Source organism: Microtus ochrogaster, chromosome 2, assembly GCF_000317375.1.
Source record: "Microtus ochrogaster isolate Prairie Vole_2 chromosome 2, MicOch1.0, whole genome shotgun sequence".
Classification (NCBI taxonomy): domain Eukaryota; kingdom Metazoa; phylum Chordata; class Mammalia; order Rodentia; family Cricetidae; genus Microtus; species Microtus ochrogaster.
Window position 1 is genome coordinate 59,545,781 of NC_022010.1, and position 24,530 is coordinate 59,570,310.

Sequence of the window (24,530 nt, forward strand, 5' to 3'; positions counted from 1 at the left end):
GTGTGTGTGTGTGTGTGTGTGTGTGTGTGTGTGTGTGTGTAGGGCTGTTTTGGAACTTACTCTGTAGACCAGGCTGGTCTTGAACTCACAGAGATTCACCTGCCTCTGCCTCCGGAGTGCTGGAATTAAAGGTGTGCCCCACTACAACCTGGCCTTACTTTGTCTTTATTTCAAATACAAGAAAAACAAAATGAAGACTCCCATCTGCTTAGAGTCCCCCCACCTATTTGCATGCCTAGACAAACTTGTTTCGGCCCATTCTTTCTTAGCTCTAGCCTGTTCTGCTCATAAACATTTTATTACAGTGTGCTGTAAGCCTCACTGCCATCTTCAGCAGATTATTTTCATATTTCATGGACTGTTTCCTGTTCAGCTGTCATTTCTCTTTACTTATACATGTGCTTAAGCATTAACTTTTGTTTCAACCATTATATCCCTTTGATCGTTTTCAAGATAAAGACCCAAATCTAAGCCCTGGCTACATAGCAGCTTTATTTCTTGACCTTTGCAGTGTTAGACAGTGACTGTAATCTGCAGGTGAAAATCAGCCCCTCAAGTCACAATGGTAAACAACCAGTCAACTACAATGTACTAATGTTGCTATGTTTTATTAGTCAGTAGATTGGGTTGTAAAAAATACATTTTTCACATGGAGTAGTTTTAAGTTTACATGGATTTATGGGTATAAAACTATGTCATAAATCATGGAATATCTATGTAAACATTGTAAGCAAATTTGGTATATTTTTTGAGAATTTCATGCATGTTTGTAATATGTTTTGATGAGATCTACCCTCTTTGCTTTGCCTACAATTCTTGTTCTTTTGTCATTTAATGCATACCTTCAAACCTAGGTATGAACACTTCTCTTCGTGTCTTAATCAAGTTCTAGGACTTCTAAATGCAAAAGACCCCGATTCTTCTTCAAAGGTATGTAAAAGCATGACATTTTGTTTTATACTTTTAAAGTTTAAAATGTACAGCAAAACCTAAGTTAGCTGCTCTGCAGATTTAGAAACTTCACACTCATTTAACCAATGTTGAAATCAGAATGAGTGCATTACAAAATGGAAGCTACTTTAAGTTTTTCTTTCAGAGAGACAAATCCCAGTGCCATTACCTTTGGCCCCCCCAGTCTGCCCCGATTGTCAACCACATTCAGAGGGTCCAGTTTGATCCCATGCTCTTTTGTTCCCAGTCCAGCTGGATTTGGTGAGCTCCTATTAGATCAGGCACACTGTCTCAGTGGATGAGCCAACCCTTCATGGTCCTAACTTCCTTGTTCATATTCTCCCTCCTTCTGCTCTTCAACTGGACCTTGGGTGCTCAGTCCAGTACTCCGATGTGGGTCTCTGTCTCTGTCTTCATCCTTTGCCAGATGAAGGTTCTATGGTGATATTCAAGATGGTCATCAGTCTGACTTCAGGACAAGGCCAGTTCAGGCTTGAATTTTGTATGCAAATGGATGGAAGTAGAAAACACTACCCTGAGTGAGATAACCCAGACCCAAAAATATGAATATGGTATGCACTCACTCATTAGTGGTTTCTAGCCATAAACAAAATGACATTGAGCCTATAGTTCATGATCCTCGAGAAGCTAAGTATCAAGATGAACCCAAAGAAAAACGCATATAGATCCTCCTGGAAATTGGAAGCAGACAAGATTGCCAGGCAAAAGTTGGAAGCATGGGGGCAGGAGGGTAGAGGGAGGGGGAGAAAGGGAGAGAGAGGGAAGAAGGGGCATGGAATGGGAAAATTGTCTATTTTCTGTCAATTCCCAAAAAATGGACTATACATTTTTTTTAAAAAGGGGGGGGAGTGGTGTGGGACAATTGTCTGTATTCTGTCATTTTTATGTTTTAAATAACCACTAATTGGCCAGTAGCCAGGCAGGAAGTATAGGCAGGACAACCAGACAGAAAGTAAAGGTGGGTCAGTGAGAACAGGAGAATTCTGGGAAGAGGGAGGCTCCCTCCTCAGTCCTGTCCAGACACAGAAGAAGCAAGATGTGACTACTCCACTGAAAAAGGTACAGAGCCATATGACTAACACAGATAAGAATAATGGCTAATGTAAGTTATAAGAGTTAATAAGAAGCCTGAGCTAATGGGCCAATCAGTTTATGATTAATGTAGACCTCTGAGTGATTTCTTTGGGACTTAATGACTGTGGGAACTGGGCAGGACAGAAACCTCAGACAACAGGGGAGGGTTGGGGAGAGCTTGGAGAAGTGGGATGGTTGAGATTGAGGAAGGACGGATATGGGAGTAGGGAAGGAGATATCTTAATTGAGGGAGCCATTTTGGGGTTGGCAAGAGGCTTAGCTCTGGAGGGCTTCCCAGGAGTCCATGGGTCAGTGGAGAAGAGGGTGTCTGAACTGGCCTTGTCTTGTAGTTGTACTGATGACTATCTTGAATATCACCATAAAACCTTCATCCGGCGACAGATGGAAACAGAATATTTTCTTTAAAAATGCATGGCATTTTTAGTGTCATCGTATGTTTTGTCTGTTAAAGGCCAATGAAGTTGATATTTAATGAAGACTTTATATTACACAGGTTTTAGAATTACTTCTTGCATTCTGTGCAGTGGCTCAGCTGCGCCACGTGCTTAGTCAGATGATGTTTGAACAGTGTCCATCTGGCAACAGCATTCTGGGAAGCCGTCCTAAAAGCTTAGAACCTACTGTGGCTCTGCTTCGTTGGTTAAGCCAACCTTTGGATGGATCTGAAAACTGTTCTGTTTTAGCACTGGAGTTGTTCAAGGAAATCTTTGAGGTAATAAAATGATTGACAAATGGACTTTTCTGCTTTCACTTAACAATTTGTTTTATGACACTTTTATGTAAGCCAATTGTTCACACATGAGATAAAATTAATTATACTCCAGACTGTCTAAAATTCAACTACTGAGAGTTTTGTTTCCATGTTTCTACTGAATGCTTTGTATGTATTTTCTTACATGCGTACATACATACATGTAAAACTTTCTTAAACTATCTAATTTATTACACAGAATCTATGTGATTTCCTATTGTGCTTTGGTTGTTATCTTTCTCACATTTTGTCTGCTGCCTTTTATTAATTCTATAAAATATTGATCTTAATTCGTGAAGTGCAACAGGATGCAGACAGATGCAATGCACTTAGTAGAATGAAGACAAATAATCTTGAGCTGTAGATTATGCTACTGGGCAATTTAACATTATCTACTGTTCACCTGCTTTTATACTCATTCATCCTCTCCGGTCTTCCATATTATTTTTCAATCTCATAATTGGATACTATGCACAAATATGTATGTGACTGATCAAGTCTATTCATAAAAACTTTTGCATAAATTGCTTTTTGTGTTTTTCTAGGTCCTGACTGATTATAGCATTTAAAAAACCTTTGAAATTATTTGTGATTTTACACTATAAAAGTCAATCACTTAATCACTTACTATTTAATTTCATTTTGCAAATTCAGGTTATTGTCATTTAACACTAAACATATTACAATAACAATTAAATCGTGGAATCCTTTAAAATGTCTTTTTTACAAAATCAATGGCTTCATTTGAGAAAGAAGCCAGGGTAAACCTGAAAGATGGCTAACATGGTAAACTGTAAAACATAGCTTTAAAATAGAAGACTTGAATGAATGGACTATTGAAATAAATGGTAAAAATTTAAAGAATATGTTATAGCTCAATAATGACTGGTTTGTGTTATGTGTTCCATATTTTCAATTATTCTTGATGATCAATTTTCTAGGATGTCATTGATACTGGTAACTGCTCCTCAACTGACCGTTTTGTGACCCTTCTGCTGCCTACAATCCTTGATCAGCTTCAGTTCACGGAACAAAATCTGGATGAAGCCTTAATAAGGAAAAAATGTGAAAGGATGGTCAAAGCCATTGAAATTTTATTAAATATCCTTTACCATAATATAAATGAAAAGTATAAAACTCCAATTTTGTCTTTATTTGTAATCTTATAAGTTCTTGCATAATATCAGAAATAATGTACCAAGGAACTGGGGTGATAGCTTAGTCATTAAAATGCTTCCCTTGAGAGCATTAGGACTTGAGTTTAGTTTCCAGCAACCCACATGAAAACGTCAGACAAGCATGATGGTGTGGGCTTGTAGTCCTGGGGCTAGGGAAGCAGAGACAAACCTGGGGTTTGCTTGCTAGCTGTTGACCTCATGGAGGTCCTCCAGTCCATGAGTAATCCTGCTCAAATAAACAGACTGTGGTTCTGAGGATGACACCCTAGGTTGTCCTCTGGCCTCCATTTGTTTGTGCATACGAAAACATGTATGAATACGCATTACATATTAAGAGAAAGGATGTTGAACTGAAAATTAAAGTTTCAGGGATACCTGAAAAAGTTCTCCAGGTTTTCTGTGTTTAATTTATGCTTACTTAAAAGTACTTTTAGAACTCATTTTTTTTTATTTTTAGTTACATCCTTGTGTGGTTATATGTGTGCGTGTAGCCACTGCAGAGGATCAGACTAATCACCTATTATTTACTATTGAACTACATTCCCACCCAATAAATGTTCTTAAAATATGATTGTTTTTAAATAACAGTTTGAGCTTTGAAGGCATATGCTGAGGTGACTCCTTATAACTCTCCTGCAGTTTTAATGCCTGTTACTATTTCTGTGAGTTTTTGGCCGATGTATCAGTGCATAAGCAAATACTGATACAGTTTTCATGATTTTAGCCTCCATCCCCTTTGTGTGTGATTGTTTATTCTTGTGTTTCTTGGGGTTTTGTTGTTGTTGTTGTTGTTTGTGTGTTTGGCTTGTTTGTTTGTTTGTTCTTTGTAGTTTTGGAGCCTGACCTGGAAGTAGCTCTTGTAGACTAGGCTGGCCTCGAACTCACAGAGATCCTCCTGCCTCTGCTTCCCGAGTGCTGCTATGAAAGGCATGCACCACCACTGCCCGAATATTCTCATGCTTCTGACATGTACCAAGGTTGAAAATTACTGCTATAGAGGCGAGCAGTTGCTCTTTTTAACCTTAAAGGTGTTTTATAATGTGGCCCTTTTTTTTCTGATATTCATAGTAATTTATAAATTATGAGGATATAACTCCCTATAATACATCCAATGTTCATTGAAACATTTTGATTACTGCTAATAGGTAAATAAATAAGTAAACAAACATCCAGTGAAGACCTATCCTTTCTCTGCTTTTACCGTGTGTTAAACACTTTTATGAGTCCATCTCTTGCTATTTACTAGTCACCTTAATACTTTGAAGTTCACTTTCCTAACATGCCTTAAAGCAATTAAATAATTACACTGGATTGCAGTGATGCAATAGCTTGTTTGAAATTATTCTGAATGCCACAAGTTATATATAGCTACACACTACATACCAAGTATTTTGATTTCTGTGTGTCTTAACCAAACTTAACCTCTGTGTGGAGATGATACTCTAAAAATGCATATTGTAAAAATATTGACTACTATAAAGTGCACCACGCTGATTGAACAACAATTTACATATGGCAAGATTGACCTGGGATTTGGAACAAAGGTAGCAGATTCTGAATTATGGTGAGTATTTCAAATCCAAAAGGGATACTGGCAGTAAAAATTATAAAATATAGTTATCATATTTAAGAATCTTCCCTAATTATGTTTTATTAACTCAAAGGATAGCTGGAAATTGCTTAATTTTTGAATTAAAAATTCAATTTATGCATACTTCTGAAAGTTTTGGCATCTGCAGTGTATATCTTAGTAGGACTTTTTCTTTCCTTTGCATGCGTGTGAAAGAGAGATTACAGATTCTGAACATTTCTCTTCTGAAACTCCTTTTGACATGGCCGTGGTTATTTAATTTTTTCTTCATTTAATCTTACATTTTTAAAGAGAAAACCGTGACAAAATGGATAGTTTTATTACCAGAAAGCCAGTCCCTGCTGAAAGCTTAATAACAAAGACAACTCCTCTCTTCTCCTTTACACATCAGAGCTTTGGTTAAAGGTGGATGCTCACAGAGTAATGAGCAATTATTTATGCCCCCTCCCTCTCATGAGCAAGTTTTCCTAATGAATATTTATTGAAACCTAATAAGTGCCAAACACTAAAATTTGTTCCCATTCCCATAAATAACTATCAGCAAGTGTTGTCTTCTTCCTTTTTTTTTTCTTTCTTTGTGTAATAGCTCTTAGCTGTCCTGAAGCTAGCTCTTGTAGACGAGGCTGGCCTCAAATCCAAATCCACTTACCTCTGCCTCCTAAGTGCTGGGATTAAAGGCATGCACCAACACCACTGCCCGTCAGCCATTGTATTCTTTTTTAGTGTGTGTGTGTGTGTGTGTGTGTGTGTGTGTGTGTGTGTGTGTGATAAGTATGAGGTCATTTTACCACAGCTTGTATGGATGTCAGTACAATCTGAGGTGGAAAGACCCTTACCCATTTGACCATCTCACCAATCCTCTTTTAAACTGTTTACTCCCTTTCAGATGCAAACTAGAGTGAGTGCATGGTCTTGGATAATTCATTCTCTTCATATTAGATTTTGTTCTTAACTTTAGAAACAGTTACTAAAACTGAAATGAGTCATGTTCTAATACTTGTATTTAATTCAGCAGACATTTGTACCATGTTTGTATTTAAGAGTAGATAATGGTCTGAAATTTATATTCAGTATTAACTTGTTCTTTCTGGAACTCAAGTACTAAAAATACTAATTTTTAAAAATATTTTAATTCTTAGAAGTAATACTTTATCTTTTTGAGTTTTATAAACAAAGTTGTTAGATTTTTCATTTACTGTAGGATTATAGACAAAAATATGCTAATTTTCTTGCTTTCTAATTTAAATGTGATGACTTTTATTTTTAAAGCAAACTTGCTGCTGATGTAATTTTGAAGACTCTTAATTTGATGAACAAACTAAAACAACTGGTTCCTGGTATGGAAGTAAGCTTCTACAAAATCCTTCAGGTAACTTCAGACTTTTCACATATTTTATTGTCATGTGTTTGTTTGTGTGCATGTTTGTACATATATTTTATATTTACATAGTCTTGTGGTATGTATATGTTTAGATACATGTATGTGCATGCATGTGGAAAGCCAGTGTTGTCTGTCTTCTTCAATTCCTTGTTTTCCCTTTTTTTTTTTTTTTTTTCCATCAGAGTCTCACTGTCCTAGAGCTCACCAGTCCAGCTAGACTGGCTAATAGATGAGCTCTAGAGTTCCAGCTCTCTGTCCCTGTCTCTCTACTTTTCACTCCTAGGGATAAGACTACAGATGTGACACTAAGTCCTGCATTCTCGGTGGGGACTGAGGATTGAACTCAGGTCCTTGTGTCTGAGCAGCATCTCTACTTCCTCTATCATGGTTTGTAATAATTCTCCCTTTGTTTCTTTCTTGATTTCTTGTTTATTTGTTGAGACTACCTATCACCATGTAGGTCAGTTTGTCTCTGAACTCAGCTTTCTTCTGCCTTGACCTCATAAGTGCTAGGGTTATAGGCCCATGCATCGTGCCTCTCTTACGTATTTCTGCTTTAATATTCTACATCCTTCAGGATATTTTTCTTAGAATTGGTCATGAGAAAAAAGTTGACAGTTCTATCTATTGTAATTAGAATAGTCTCATTATATATCTTAGAAACTAAACTAATTTCCTCCAGGTTCTAAGGTAGTAATTTCTCAGCGTTTCCTTTCATTATTTTTGTACTTGCAGCTTTCTTGATCTGTGTTGCCATTGGGAAAGACTCTCTCTCTCTCTCTCTCTCTCTCTCTCTCTCTCTCTCTCTCTCTCTCTCTCTGTGTGTGTGTGTGTGTGTGTGTGTGTGTGTGTGTAATTATACACCTATGGGTGACAAACGTGCCAGCTTAAGGATGACTTTGTGTATAATTCCTTAAGCTCTCCTTGTCCACTATTTTTCCCCCCTGTGGGGTCTCTTCACTGTTCTGGACCTCACCACCAAGCACCACCAAGGAAAGTAGGCTGGTGGTTAATGAGCTGCAGGAATCTGTTCCTCTGCCTCCCCAGCAGGGTGGTTACAAGCACATACCCAGCACTCATTATGGCTCTTTTGTATTAAACTCAAATTTACTAACTGGGCCATCATCCCTACGTGAGCTTTTCATTTTGATCAGAGTTGGTGACATGAAATAGTAAGAGGTTAGAAAACATCTGAAAGAAAGGGACTAATAAGATTGGTGAGGGTTTGCTGAAAATAGCACAAGCTTACAGTATAGTAGCTGAAAAGTTGTAGATGTTTTCAGAAAGTAACGTTAGAACAGACTTAATTTAAAGATTTATTTCTATTTTACTTCCTACTCTGCCACAAACCCAAAGCTTAAGACATGCCAAATAAGTACTCCATTACAGGGCTACACTACCAGTCCTCATTTGCTTTTCAAGAATTAGGGAACATCTAATTTTGTAAAATCCGTGAGTGTTCTTAGCTCGGCTGGAGGTGGTGGGTTTTATAGCTAGAAAAGGGATCATCAAAAGAAGAGTTTCCCTGTCTTTTAGTTTCCTTATAGGAGAAAGGGCTTTTTATGCTACTATAATCTTTCTTATTTGTTTTTGAAAAAAATCAAGCTAGAAGTTTTTTTATTATGTAATACTTAGCTCATAGGACTTCATTTTTTTTTGGTTTTGGTTTTTTTGTTGTTGTTTTTGTTGTTTGGTTTTATCTGGTTTTCTGTGTTGAGGCCAGGGTTCAACATTACCCATATTAATTATCTATATTACCTAGTTTATAAGAGTTATTTAACAAAAATGCAAATTTTTTTTCTTAATTAAGCTAATGAAATAGCTTAGAAAGGGTGAGGGTGAATGTTCAGATAGAACAGAAGCTGAACTGAACCCATAGGCTGTGACAGTGGGCTCTATAACAGCATTATGCTGAAGAGGCGTGGTTCACAGTTGGCTGAATTAGTTGCTAGTCAGTGTAGGCATGAGCAATTAATTTTCCATCTTTGTACTTCAGATACCTTTACCACAAACAACAATTAGTGATTTCCACTTTGGGAAAAATTGTGAAGGGATTCTGTTGAGAGTAGTGAAGGCTGAATTGTACTTAAGTACCTACAAATCATTATAAAAGCTTGATATTAATATTTTCTTCATTAGTAGTTTTTCTTTAAAGAATTGAGTGAGGGCAGGGGAAATGACTCAGTGAGCAAAGTGTTTAGATTCCTAGAACCCACATAAAAGGTTCTGTATTCCAGCGCTGAGAGGCAGAGACAGCAGGACACAGGGCTTTCTGACTAACTGGTCTAGCCAGTTAGTAAGCTCCAGGTTCCAAGAAAGACTCCTTATTAAAAAATAAAGTGGAAAGCAATAGAGAAAGACATCTAACATAGATCTCTGGCCTCTATACCTATATACATATCAAAACATGCATAGCAGCTAGTCATTTTTTCCTTTCAGTTTTTAGATGTTTTTCATGATAGCTGATTTTAGAGCTATGGCTACTAGTGTGAAATACTGACAAAGGAAATTTGAGGCATACTGCTTTAGTCATTAGTTTTCTAATTTGCATTCATTAGTTCAAATATTTATTCAATGACTTTAACAATTATTGGTCAATTAAAGTTTTCATTTATTAGAAATAAAACAGTATCTAAATACTATTTTATTTTGAACAATTTAAATTTATCAAAATATTTAAGTTATAATTCTGATAAGTATAATTTAAAACAAGAAGCCTTTTTCTGGATAATTCTTCGTTTCTCTATGGATTGCAATACAGTACATATAGCTATAAGGTGGAAAAGTGTAAGGACATGCAAGCATCATGTTGGAGTACTTTAGAATACTCTTACTTTTGACTAAAGACTCAGCAGTATGTGAGTCTTACTTGCTGATGCTTACTTACTGGTTTTTGATTTGTTTAGGATCCACGTTTGATTACCCCGTTGGCTTTTGCTTTAACATCAGATAATAGAGAACAAGTACAGTCTGGATTGGGAATATTGCTGGAAGCTTCTCCACTGCCAGATTTCCCTGCCTTAGTGTGAGTTATAATAATTTGCAATATCTCTTAATACAATTAGATGCCATGCTGTGTTTCTTCATAATCCTCCACGCATATTTACTACTAAATTGTTGAAACTGAAGATTTTATTGTAATATCAATAGTCTTTCAAATAATTAAAATTCTGATTTCTGTAATGGAAAAGGACAAATACTTTTTCAAAGAAAACATAGATGCAGGTGATTAGCAGTATTCATCGTGCTATTCTGAACATAAACTCTAGGCACTGAAGCTTGAACCAATTGCTTTACTTTCTTTTGGAGAAAGAACTTTTCCTTTCTAGTTTATTTGCCAAGAAATCCTAAGAACTACGTTAACTCATACTAAGCTGGGAAGGATCGATGTGGGAGATTCTGAAAGAAATATTAAGTGTTTTGTCATAAGCTGGAGTAGATGATGGCCAGGCCAAAAAAAAAAAAAAAAACTACATTCTTTCATTTCAGATAATAGAATTGAATATGCTGTGGGGTTTATTGCTTGTTTGTTTTGTTTTCAATTGGGTTTGTGTCAGAGGTAGAGAATATGTAAACTGAATGGTATTGTAGTCTATACTTGGGGCTTAATATTTAGAACTTTAAGTAGTTCATATAATAAAATTTGTAAAAGTCACTTAAATAAGTTGAAACTAGAGGTTAATAAGCAGGCCAGTAAACAAGCTTTTGCTTGTTTTTGTTTTGTAAATAGTTTTATCACACCAAAGCCATATCCATCATTCATCTTTAAACCTCTGTTGTCTGTGCTGTTTTTACTCTAAATGTAAGAGATGAGTTTGTTAATCCATGCTGTCTGTTGTTAAGTGATTTTAGTTGCATTTTGCAGAATTGCTCATAAATAATCATAAAAGTTAAAAAACTATTGAACCAATCTCTAAGCCAAATATCCATACAATAAAAATTCCATTCCTCACTTCATGTGGTAGTGTTGGTTTGGAGGGAAAAAACAAACTCAAATCTTCACCAAAAACGAAAAATCCAAGATGTTGGCAATTTTTTTTTATTTCTAGGATTATAACATAATTGCATTTTTTCCTTTCCTTTCCTCTGTCAGAACACTCTCCTTTTAATTAATGGTTTCTTCTTTCATTAATTGTTATTGCATGTATATATGTGTTGTGTCTGTATATGCATGTATATATGTATTTCTTTCTATATGGACATGCTAAAGTGTACTGGGGAAAGCTCACAAGATCTTAACCCTATACAAAGAACTATAGGCAATTGAGGAAATCTGGGAGTGGGAGAGAATCTAGATAATGAGGAGAGTAGACAACCCAGGAACCTAGGGAGAAAATTATTCTGGTTTTTTTCTTTTGCTTTGTTTTTTTTTAAGGTAGCAATGAAATAACTTCTGATGCCATTCTGCTGTAGTCACAGATCAGTGTCTTGCACAGTCATCATCAGAGAAGCTTCCTCCTACAACAGATGGGAACAAATTCAGATATAGAGACCCACAGCCAGACAGTATGCAGAGAGTGAGAGACCTTGGAACACTCAGCCCTAACCAGGATGTCTCCATCAAATCCCTTTTCTCAGGGAACTTGTAAAATAGGAGACAAAAATAGTTTAAGAGCAGAGGGGATGGAGGATGCCATGAAAACAAGGCCCTCTAAATCAGCATGATCAAATCTCATATGAACTCAAAGAGACTGAGGCATACTTCACAGGTCTGCACCAGGTCCTCAGTTAATATATTATAGCTTCCAGTGTAGTGTTTTCATAGGATTCCCGAGTGTGTGAACCACTGCAACTGAGTCTGATTCTTGTGCCTTCTCTTGGTCTCTTTTCCTTCTGTTAATTTGTTTTGTCCAATTCTAATATGTTAGTTCTTTTATCTTATTATATTTTGTTATTTTATTATTAAAAAATAAAGGTTCATAAAATGTCCGTCACTGTGGAGAGGAGTAGCTAATTATTCATATTACATAGGACATTAATGAACACCTCTCTGGAGAGGTGAATTTGAACCATGATCCTATGGTAAGGAATCAGCCCTCTTCTGATGGTTTCCAATAAAGGAACAGCTTATCCAAAGGCCTTGAGACATATAAACAGGATTGGCTTTTAGTGGAGCACAATAAAAGTCAGGTGGATGAGGATATACTGGGAGAAAAAGAGGGGTCAGAGGAGAGCATAGATGAAACCAGGTGATACCATCTATGGTAAGGTTGTCCTGAGTACTGCAGTAACTTAGTACTCATTGCAAATACTCTACACTCGCTAACTAGTGCTCGAATGCCTCCAAATCAAACACGGAATTGTCATATTTAATAAGTAGAAAAGAGTCCTCTGGAAAATTGAGAATGTTTTCCCTAGCCGTGCTTTATTATGATTACCAAAAATATGATTTCCAGTGCATTGGGACATGTACTCCCCAAAGAAGACTCATTTCAAATATTGCCATAGTTCTGTGACAACTCTGCCTTTTGCTCAATTTTTGTGATCAATTTTTTTTTCTTGGCTCTTACTCAGTCTTGGAGAAAGTATAGCAGCAAACAATATATACAGACAGCAAGAAACTGAACATCTGCCCAGGAAAATGCCTTTGCAGCCCTTAAATCCCTGTTTTCCAGCATCAACGAAGTGCTTGTCGCTTCCTCTTTCAAAGGATAATGCTCCTCCATTGAACATCGAGGAGCTAATAGAAAAACTTCAGGCCGGAGTAATGGTGAGTGATGAGTAGCACTGTAAATGGGCTTGTGCTTGGTAGGGCCAGCTAAGTGTCAGCTCTGATGACAGCATTTACTTAAACAACTTTACATGCAGATATTATCGCCAAAACCTTACCCTTTGACATAAAAAGTAAAATCTGGACATTTTTCAAAGAAAAGAAATGGTATGAAATTTTAACATTTTTTTTAAAAAGCAGCTATCATTCTTATTCTAGTACCCTTCCTGCCTGCCTACCAGATGACTACATAAATACTTTTAAATCACTCACATGAGTACTGAACCTTGCTCAGATAGCCAAATTAATGAAGTATTTGTAACCCACCTGACGTAATGTATTTTACTCTTCAACGTTAATGATTTAGTTGCAAAGTAGGCTTTTATTTTCCTTTCGTCAAATTTACATTTTTCTGATTTTAACTCTATAAAACCAGGTAAAGGATCAGATTAATGATATAAGAATATCTGACATAATGGATGTTTATGAGATGAAACTTTCCACATTAGCTGTGAGTACAAGCTTCTTTTAACTACGTAATGTTGTATGTATTTGACAGATGTTTTCCTAAACAATGGACATTAACAGTGTATTTTCTTCTAGTCTAAAGAGAGCAGGTTACAAGATCTCCTGGAAGCAAAAGCCCTGGCTCTTGCACAGGCTGACAGACTCATCGCTCAGTATCGCTGTCAGAGAACTCAAGCAGAGACAGAGGTCTGTACACTATATAAATAAAGCATGTCTGAGACTTCATTAATGAAATAAAAGCATGCACAGCACTAGTTACAAGTATGTTCCTATCATGTGTTGGAACTAAGATGAATTACCTTGAACATTTTATGCTTAAGCTTTTGAAGCTCTTCCCTTTACTTTTTACTACATTATCATCTCAATTTTCTTTTCTACCTGATTGATGTGTGTTTGTGTATTTATCATTAATGTTTTACCACTGAATGTCAGAGATCCTCAGAATTATATTGAGTCCTTTCTTCCTTGTTTTTCTGTTGTATAGTTTCAGCTACTACTAAAAGTCAGTGTTCCCAAATTTATGACAAGCAGAGATCTTTGTTCCTCAGCATTAAATGCATTATGTTACTGAATTGAGTCATTTGAGAAATGCTTGAAACTCTGTTTATTTTGTGGTAAAGCACTTACCCCTGGCTTTAAAATATACTTGTAGTATAGTGGTCTGTGTACTGCTTGAGTTTTCTGACTTAGAATAGAACCCTGGAAATCACTGTTTCTCCTGTATTATTCACTAGGTTTGGCTGATTAACTTAACTTTCTGTAGTCTTCCTTCTTGTCTGTTACTCAGACACTCAAACTTAAGTGGTATTCTATGCTTTGTGCACTTCCCAAAGGCATCTGAAGGAATACCTCATCCTATCTCTCCAGTGCTCTATGGTAGTTGTCATTGCTCTCTGATGTCATTGAAATTTTTTAATTTGACAAAAAAAAAAGTCTCACTTCACCCTACATCTTCTATATTCTGCTAGTAAACTGTGGGTAACTGCTTATATTGATTTGCATTTTGGTAGAACTTACCATAGTCTTAAGTTTTCTTAACTTTGAATTTCCTTAACCATATTTAGACTGCCTTTTCCTTTTTCCTTGCTTAATACCTCATCATCATTGGTTTTCATTTTAATGCCCACATCCCCACAAATCCTTCCATGGCTATTTTCTCACTCATGTTTGACTTTCCTTTTGTGCCTCTACTTTGTGATTACCTCTTCACAGTACTTCCCATACCATATGAAAATCTACTACTTCCCACCTCTATTGTGATAATAAAGACTATTTCTGAATCTCATCTAAAATTGAGACGGGTCTTTCCACATCAATTAACCTTACCAGATAATCAAGAGACCCATTTCCCAGGTCATTTCAGACTCTGGTTAAGTGACAAGACTAACCATCACATGTATTAATATAAAAGCATAATTTTCTATAAAAATAAACCCTCCTTTTTTAGTATTCAAGAGTTTATATTTAAAAGTATATGAAAAAGTTTTAAAAAGCAGTAGGAATGCTTAATATCCTTCTTCCCTCACCCCATATTTTAGCATGCTTTCATTTGTCTTTACTGATACTTTGAACTTATAAATGCCAAGAATGGAAATTAGTAATATTCAAAGAGTTATTCTTCTCATTTTTCATACCATTCTCTTACATTGTATGTCTTTTGGGCATCTTGTTCATTTTATTACACAATTTACACAATTTAATGTTTTATCTCATAAAAATAACACTAATTGTAATCCCTTTTTATAGTCAATTTTCTATCAAACATTTGAAAATTTCTTTTAATACAAAATGGTAAATAGTATACATTCTTTATTCTAATTACTACTTATTTAGGCTGTGCTTCCTAGTTAATTAATGTTAGTTTAATTTTAAATGTTCGTTCAGTATCTTGTTGTTGATTCTTACCTGAAATGAAAAACCTGATGTATGTAAACTTAGCAGTTTAGTGTTGATGACTACCCCTAAGGAATGTATACTTTCACCTGAATGTTATATGAAGAGTTAATTTTTTATCTTTCAGCTGTATTGATTTCTGTTATTCTGGTCATGCTGAAATTGCTTTTGCCAAAACAGTCTATTAAATTATAATTTATAATAGTATAGTTTTAGTGTCCAAATATTTGAAAGCCAAAATACTTAAAAAATGTTTTGTTGGACTGATAAAATGGAGTAGTAGGTAAAGGCCTTTTTCACCAGCCCTGATAAGCTCAGTTCAATCCCAAGAACAAAGATGGTGGAAGGAGAAAACTGATTTCCACAAGTTGTTAGTCTCTGACCTCCCTCCACATTGCACAGTGATATGTATGAACCCAGACACACACACACACACACAAATAAATAAATGATGCAGTTTTTAAAAGTAGCTTTTGAACCCTATCATGATATGGGTGGAAAATTCTCCACTATGAAATTTTAATGACCAAATTTTTAAAACAAGTTATGTATATGAGGGATATGAAATATAAATAAATTCTGTGCCTAGATTCAGGCCTCATATGTATGTTATGTATGTGGAATATCCAAAACCTTGTGTAATATGAAATAGTCCTGATCTTCAGCCTGAATCAGATTTGGAACTAGTTCAGAATATACAACTAATATAGTTGGGGGGGGGGGGATTTTTTTTTTTTTTTTTTTTTTTTTTTGGTTTTTCAAGACAGCGTTTCTCTGTAGCTAACTAGCTCTTGTAGAACAGGCTGGCCTCCCTCTGCCTCCCTAGTGCTGGGATTAAAGGCATGTGAACCACTGCCCAGCTCTAATATAGTTTGCTATAGCCCAGTACATACTAAATTAGTATTTGGTAACTCTTTTAAATTGCACAATTTATCAACTATAATGTTTGTTCATATTGCATGTGTGCATTATGTAGTACATTTTGAGAAGTATGTTAGACAGTTTGTTGTAGTGCCAGAATCACATAGTGTACTTAAGCTAAGATAACTAGGCACAATAATCCAGTCGAACCATCACCTGCTAGGTGATACATTTTTATCGAAGCATTCCAACATGATATATGTATAAATAGTAGTGGAAAAGCACGTTTCATTTTCTTTTGAGGCACGGACACTTGCGGGTATGTTAAGAGAAGCTGAAAGAAAAAATGAAGATCTTAGTATGTTGCTGAAATCACAACAGCTGGAATCGGAAAGAGCCCAGAATGATATTGAGCATCTCTTTCAACACAATAGGAAATTAGAGTCTGTGGCTAAAGAACATGAAATACTGACAAAGTCCTACATGGAACTTGTTCAAAGGTAAAGTAAGTAAAAGTTTCTGTGTGAAGTTAGAACTCAGTGAATATGCCACATTTCCTCAACCCTAAATAATTCTTTAAACATTTCTTAAATTGTGGTGGCACCATAAAATATGTAGTTTGTAAGAGATTTGAGACTGCCTAAAATGAACTGAATGAGAACAACAGTAGACATGCCCAAGTAAATAAGGAAAAGACCATGAGCCACAACCCTACACAAAGAACTACAGGTAACTAAGGAGTGCTGGTAGTAATAGAAGTAGCCCAGTCCAGGGAAGAGCAGACAAACCCGTTGATTTTCCAACACCAAATGATTATCCATGCAAATATACATGTAACGTTACACAGACCAACAGGTTATATGCATTAATAGTCAGTCACAGGTTATCTGGGATGTAAGCTTATGAGAGACAGGTTTTTTTCATTTTGGTCACTGTGACCTAGAAGAAGTAGTGATTGATAGTAAACCACTGCTATATAACAATTATTGGATGAGGGGCCAGCAAGATGGCTCAGTGCATAAAGGTTCTTGCTACCAAGCCTGGCAACTTAAGTTTGATCCCTACAATATACATGTTGGAAGGAGAGAGCCAATGTTTGCAGACATTCATACACTCACACCATAGCACATATGTACCCCTCCTGTACACACACATAACCCATATGTAATTGTAAAGGAATTACTGAATGAATTTAGTTGTCACAATTTTTATAATATTAGAACTGATTGTTGATCATTTCTGAAAGTCAAAATTAGTTAAGCAACTTAATACCACAGAAATTTGTGTTACTCCTTAACTTGACTTTTATTATCATTGAATATTGTTTACTGTGCCATGCAATGAGCTCTTTAGGTAAATTGTGTAGTTCAGGAGCATTATGATTGATAATCTTGATAAGCATTTCCAGGTAGTCATGCTGCTTTCCTCCATGAAGACGCTGACACATTTCCTTGTATTCTTAGAAACGAGACTACTGAAAAGAAGAATGCCGACTTACAGACTACTTGTGAGTCCCTGAATAAACAGATCGAGACAGTGAAAAAGCTGAATGAGTCACTCAAGCAGCAAAATGAAAGGTAAAATCTCTAATTCTATATTCTAATTGTTTGTTATTTTGGAAATGTAATGATTCTCTTTCTACACAGATTATTGGTTTTTATTGATAGCTAGTAGACCTCTTCTTTCAGATTATAGTATAAATTTGTCATAAGTAATTAAAAGTTCTATGTAATATTTTAGAGGATAAAATATTACAAATAATTTTATTCAGTAACTTTTTTTTTCTAACTTTAGAACTATTGCTCAGTTAATGGAAACAGAAGAACAGAGAAAAGAAGTCCAGAGCCAATTAGTAGACAGAGAATGTAAATTATCAAGTAAGTGGCTTTGTTTGAGACACTATCTGTTTTCAGCTTATTTTGTTTTGGAAGATAATCAGAGCATTGGTTGTTTTAACTACTATTTACTTCCTTTGTTTTAAAGAAACTGTTTTATTATTCTTAGCTTTGTGTGTGTATATGGTTAACTGGAATATATGCACATGAGTGCAAGTGGCCATGGAAGATGTCTTGGTTAAACTGATTTTCAGCAAAAGCAGTACCTACTCCAAACTGCTGAGCCCCAATTTCATTATTTTTCAAATTACTTCCTAAACAACTTCTCCTTTCTTTGAACTTTCATTGGAGCATTTTCATTCATTTGATCAAGTAGAAAATATGGTCTTTTCCTTCCATTTTAGAGATTATAAGAAGTAATAGCCCTTTTTAAAATAAAATTTTTATCATAACAGCAGGTGGCAGTGTTGGGCAACTTTAGAGGTATTAGTCTCTAAGTGCTGTAATCTGTGAAATGACCATTGCTGTTTTAACTCACCTTTTTTAGTACCCAGAGACCAATCCTGCTTGATTTGCCATATTTTTTGATCCCCATTTTTTGATAACCCCTTAAGCTCTTCATGTTCCGTCATGCCTCCATCCTGTCCTCATTTTGTGTGTCCCCCCCATCCTCTTCTCACAATGCTTGTTTAAAACAGAGGAAGTGGAGAAAGACATAAAGACTTGCTATTTTATGTAGAATACTGGTAAAAAGGAAGAATTTGGGGTATTTTGTTTCACTCTTTACATCTGTTTTATAGAGGATAGGCATTGCCCGTGTGGTAGGTTCCAGGTATTAATTCAGGTGATGGTAAGCAAGTTTACCTTCTGAGCCATCTCGCCCTCCCTTGAGGTATTTTTTTAAGTCAATAGATTTTATATAAACATATTTCCAACAAACTATTTGATTACCTTTCTCATCTTTTTTTTTCTTTTTAGTAGTAAATACTTAAGTGCATGACTGTTTGTTTTTAGATTTGCATAAAAAAGCAAAGTCCCAAGAAGAAATGATTAATGTTTTACTAAAGGAAAAAGAAGATAAGCAGGAAACCATTGGTATCCTTAGGAAAGAATTAAGCAGAACAGAACAGATAAGAAAAGAATTGAGTATTAAGGTAAGACCCTTCTGTTTTCCTTGCAGGAAAATGAAAAAGAAAGAAAGAAAGAGAGAGAGAGAGAGAGAGAGAGAGAGAGAGAGAGAGAGAGAGAAAGGAAGGAAAGTAGGTTTTGAATAGAATGAGCATGTGTAGATGTCTTAGAATTTCTATTGCTGTGAATAGACTTCATGACCAAGGCAACTCTTATTTAAAAAAAAAAAAAACATTTAATTGGGGCTGGCCTACAGTTCAGAGGTTTAGTTCATTTTCATCATGATATGAAGTATGGCAGGACACAGGTAGACATGGTGCTGGAGAAATAGAAAATGAGACACTGGGCCTGGTTTGAGCATCTCCGATGTCAAAGCCCAACCCAGTGACACACTTCTGCAAACACAGCCAGACCTACTCCAACAAGACCACACCTCCTAGTGATGCTGCTCCCAGTATGTCTGTAGAGGCCATTTACATTCAAACCACCACAATAGATTAATGTTGTTCTTTAGTAATTTAAAGTCATTATAGATTTCTTAAGTACATACTACAACTTTTAAGTGTATCGAGAACATAAAAAGGGGTTCATAGGTCTTCATGTGGCATGCAGGTAGCTTTAGGTTGGTAGCTCTGTCTTTACTTATACGGGTAGTAAGGAATTTATATTTCTTTAGAGCCTTATAATTTGCAAAGAACTCCTAAAATTGTTCTGTTGATTATCTTCTCTAACAAATATAAATATCAAATATTAACACTTGTAACTTACCAAGGAGGAATTGGAGTTACATATAATTGAAATAATATATATTGTCAATTTTAATCTACTCCTTATATTTCTCAGATGAGAAAAGTTCTGGCCTATTTACTCTCTATTTCTTGTCATTTCTTCCTTACTCCTTAGGCTTCCTCCCTAGAAGTGCAGAAGGCTCAATTAGAAGGTCGTTTGGAAGAGAAAGAATCTTTGGTGAAACTTCAGCAAGATGAGTTGAACAAGCACTCTCACATGATAGCAATGATCCACAGTTTAAGTGGAGGAAAAATAAGCCCAGAAACTGTGAATCTCAGTATATAAATATGGTGGCTTTGAAGAATTGGCAAATGAATACTTTTGATGTGTTTATATATTGGAGGTGCCAGTCAGTGGAGAAAATTGTGACTACAAGATAGTTATCATTTGCTTACTACCTACTAACTTAGTAAAAATTCTGATTTGACCCTTGTTTTATTTGATCTTTGGAATATTAATTTTTTTAGATTTTTGTATTTTGGTTTCTCTAATGTTTGCTCTTACATGTCTTAGGTATTCTTATTTCTGATCATATTCATGGGTTATTTCATATCTACCATGAATACACTTTCATAAATGTGCTTTTAAGCACTCTCTTTATTGTATAAGCATGTTTGAGTAGACACACAGACTACAAGGGCTACAGTGTCTTCTTTTAGTACTGTCATAATAAATAGGCTTTGTCGCTGACTTTGTGATAATGACAAAGTATGTATTTGTTAAATTAGGCTTTCTTGATAGAACAGTCTTGAAGATGGTCAGTTAAGATCAATTAGTTAAAAGGAGAAATGGTCTGATACTAAGTTAATTTCTCTCTAAAGTTAACAGAAAATAATAGATTGAAAGGAGTTTGTATTACTGTATTTAAAATAAAATAATTTAAGGCCAAAACTCTAAATTTGAAAACAGATGCAGTAGTTATCAGAAGTAATGTTTAAAAATTGGGGAGTATCCATTGTGTTGAATTAAAATTAATAATTTGTAGCATTATTTGCAACTTTTTTCAGTTTTTATTTGTCTTTTTCTTTTGCTTTTTCTTCCCTTGACATCTCATATACCTAAGGTATATTTAACCCACTCAATTTCCGTTTTATTTTTTGCTATTATTTTTAATTTTGTTGTTGTTTGCCTTTTGAGATGAGTTTTTTCTCTAATGCAAACAGATCTTGAATTTACTATGGAGTTCATGCTGATCTTGACTTGAGCCCATGGTGATCTCCTGCCTCGGCCTCCCAAGGACTGGAATGATAAGTGTGACCTGCTATATCCAGATGTGTTTTTTCCTTAAGATGTGGTATGTTGACAAATTCATTTTTGCTTTCAAGGGTAACTGAATTGTTGTTCTAGCTACAGTCATACATGTTATTGCTTATAGTATACACATTTAATATATAAATATTTTTAATGAGCCATTGACTTTTAAAGCAAAAGTTATGTATCCCTGTTTAGTAGATATTTCAGTCATACAAAGGAATTTTTTTAGCACTTTTCAAATGGTAATGAGTGTAATGTGCTTAAGAAACCATTTTAGGTTAGTACTGTAGTTTCAGTTACTTTGCTAAACTTTTATCTGAAAAAGTAGAAATCATAATACCTAAGTTTTAAATTGCACGTGATTCTGAGTTGGTGAAATCTTAATATTTTCTGCTCTATTATGGGTCAAGAATCATCTCTTTATCCATCATGTTTCTACTGCATAGTCCACCTGCACATGACTACTTACTAGGTAACTCAGTTATCAAATCATGTTCTTGGATATTATAATGCTGTATTCAACTAACCCTTATTATATAATACTTAATAATATGGCCCCAAATATGCAAAACCAGTCATTTTGGATGTAACCATCATGTAGTATAATTAAAGGAAGTAGAATAAGTACAATAATATTTTGATATTAAGAATATAATTAACCCATTATAGCATCTTTTTATAATTGCCATTTTTAATTATTATCAATTGTTAATCCCAAATTCTCTGGGATTTTGATTTGTGGGCTGGTTTTCTTTGCTTTATGTTTAAAAACCACTTACGAGTGAGTACATGTGATAATTGTCTTTTGGGGTCTGGGTTACTTCAAAATGATGTTTTCTAGCTCCACCATTTGCCTACAAAATTCAAGATTTTCAAAGAAGAACTAATACCAATATTTCTCAAATTGCTTCACACAATAGAAACAGAAGGAACATTGCCAAGCTCTTTTTATGAGGCTACAATTACTCTGATACACAAACCACATAAAGACATTATTGAAAAAGAGAATTACAGACCAATCTCACTCATGAACATTGATGCTAAAATCCCAAATAAAATACTGACAAACTGAATCCAAAAACACATCAGAAATATCATCCACCATGATCAAGTCGACTTTATCCCAGAGATGCAGGGATGGATCAACATATGAATATCTGTCAATGTAATTCACCATATAAACAAACTGAAAAGTAAAAACCACATGATCATCTCATTAGATGCCGATAAAGCTTTTGACATAATACAACATTCCGTCATAATAAAGGTCTTAGAGAGAGCAGGAGTATAAGGAACATACCTAAACATTATAAAGGTAATATACAGCAAGCCAATAGCCAAAATCAAACTAAATAAAGAGAACTCCCACGATCCCACTGAAATCAGGAGCAACACAAGACTGTCCACTCTCCATATTTATTCAATATAGTTCTTGAGGTCCTAGCTAGAGCAATAAGACACCAAAAGAAGATCAAGGGGATACAAATTGTAGAAGTCAAACTCTCACTGTTTGCTGATGATACGATAGTTTACGTAAGCGAACCCAAAAATTCTACCAAGGAACTTCTACAACTCATAAACACTTTTAGTAATGTAGCAGGATGCAAGATTAAGTCAAAAAAAATGAATAGCCCTCCTGTATTTAGATGATAACAGGGCTGAGAAAGAAATCAGAGAAACATCACCCTTCACAATAGCCACAAATAGCATAAAATATCTCAGAGTAACTCTAACCAAACAAGTAGAAGACTTGTATGACAAGAACTTTAAATCTTTGAAGAAAGAAATTGGATAAGACATCAGAAAGTGGAAAGATCTCCCATGCTCTTAAGTAGATAGAATTAACATAGTAACAATGGCAATCTTACCAAAAACAATCTACAGATTCAATGCAGTGCCCATCAAAATCTCAGCAAAATTCTTCATAGACCTCGAAAGAATGGTACTCAATTTCATATAAAAAAAACAACCCAGGATAGCCAAAAACAATCCTGTACAGTAAAAAGAACTTCTGGAGGCATCACAATCCCTGACTTCAAACTCTACTACAGTGCTACAGTACTGAAAACAGCCTAGTATTGGCATAAAAACAGACAGGCGGACCAATGGAACCGAATCAAAGACCCACACATTATCCAAACACCTTCAAACAATTGATTTTTGACAAAGAAGCAAAAAATATCAAATGGAAAAAGAAAGCATATTTAACGAGTGGTGCTGGCAGAACTGGATATCAACATGTAGAAAAATGAAAATAGACCCATATCTATCACCATGCACAAAACTCAGGTCCAAATGGATCAAAGACGTCAGCATAAAGCCCACCATACTGAACCTTATAGAAGAGAAAGTAGGAAGTACATTTGAATGCATTGGCACAGGAGACCACTTCCTAAATATAACCCCAGTAGCACAGACCCTGAGAGAAACAATAATTGGGACCTCCTGAAGCTGAAAAGCTTCTGTAAAGCAAAGGACACATTCTTGATCTATTTACTTAATCAAAAATGCTGTTTAGAGGAAGAAACACTACACTGCTTTTGTGATGAACACTGGCTTGTAAAAGGACACACATCTCATTTCCCATAGCGCCTGTATTCTGCTGTCCTTCTATATCACCCCCTAACCATGGCCCCTTTATACCTGCTTTTGGCAGATGTTGTATACTCACATTTGAGAATTTGGGACAGGGATCACAGATGAGATAGAACATGTGGCATTTTTTTCTGGATCTTGGTTTATATACTCAACATAATAAATATATTCTTTTCTAGGTCCATCTATTCACCTTCAAATTTTATTCTTTTTTTTAACAGAGGAATTGTATTTTATTGTGTATCTGTACTACATCTTCATTATCTTAGAATCTGTTGAGGGACAGTTAGGTTGTTTCCATTTCTTGGCTATTTGGAATTCCTAAACAAAGAACTGCAGGCAATTGATGGCTGCTGGGAGAAGGAGAATTAGCCTCTCCCAAGGCTGAGCTCTCTTCCTGATTATCCATTGCAAAGTTGTCATCTTTGAAACCATGTACACACAAACAACAAAAACAGACTCAGCAGGTTGCATTTGTGTATACACACATACACACACACACGTAACAATAGTAAAGAAAAAGGGGCTGAAACTTGAAAAGAGTAAAGGGAAGGTAGTTGGGGCAACTAGATAAAGAAAAATGAGGGGGAAATATGTAATTATATGTCAATTAAAACTATTTATTTTAACAAGGAGGTGAATTATTATTATCACTAAGCAAATCTAGATTGCAAAAGTGGAGAGATATCTCCCTAAGTTGAGTGGCCACTTCATTTTCAGAGACCCAAGGTTTTGGTCTTCAGCACCTCAGTTGGGCAGCTCACAACTGCCTTTACCTCTAGCTCCACCAGATCTAACACCGTTTCCTGGCCTCTGAGGACACTTACATACATGAGCATACACTTACACAGACACTGTCTTAGTTACCTTTCAGTGGTAAAAAACAATGACTTCTCGAATTTTGCATGCAAATGGATGGAAATAGAAAACACTATCCTGAGTGAGGTATCCCAGACCCAAAAAGAGGAA

At 35.5% G+C, this 24,530-nt stretch overlaps 1 protein-coding gene across 1 annotated transcript in view; it reads left to right on the forward strand.

Annotated features, from left to right (window-relative positions):
• Cip2a (cell proliferation regulating inhibitor of protein phosphatase 2A) overlaps window positions 1-20,705 on the forward strand; it is a 31,655-nt gene extending 10,950 nt beyond the window's left edge. The window contains exons 8-21 of the mRNA XM_005345044.3: window positions 855-930; window positions 2,561-2,779; window positions 3,760-3,919; window positions 5,419-5,560; window positions 6,857-6,956; window positions 9,875-9,993; window positions 12,483-12,678; window positions 13,115-13,189; window positions 13,282-13,392; window positions 16,264-16,460; window positions 17,424-17,537; window positions 17,755-17,837; window positions 18,810-18,949; window positions 19,827-20,705. Coding sequence (XP_005345101.1) covers window positions 855-930; window positions 2,561-2,779; window positions 3,760-3,919; window positions 5,419-5,560; window positions 6,857-6,956; window positions 9,875-9,993; window positions 12,483-12,678; window positions 13,115-13,189; window positions 13,282-13,392; window positions 16,264-16,460; window positions 17,424-17,537; window positions 17,755-17,837; window positions 18,810-18,949; window positions 19,827-19,997 — 1,903 coding nt within the window. The 3' untranslated portion in view covers window positions 19,998-20,705. The remainder of the gene's footprint in view (window positions 1-854; window positions 931-2,560; window positions 2,780-3,759; window positions 3,920-5,418; window positions 5,561-6,856; window positions 6,957-9,874; window positions 9,994-12,482; window positions 12,679-13,114; window positions 13,190-13,281; window positions 13,393-16,263; window positions 16,461-17,423; window positions 17,538-17,754; window positions 17,838-18,809; window positions 18,950-19,826) is intronic.
• Window positions 20,706-24,530: the final 3,825 nt, after the last annotated feature.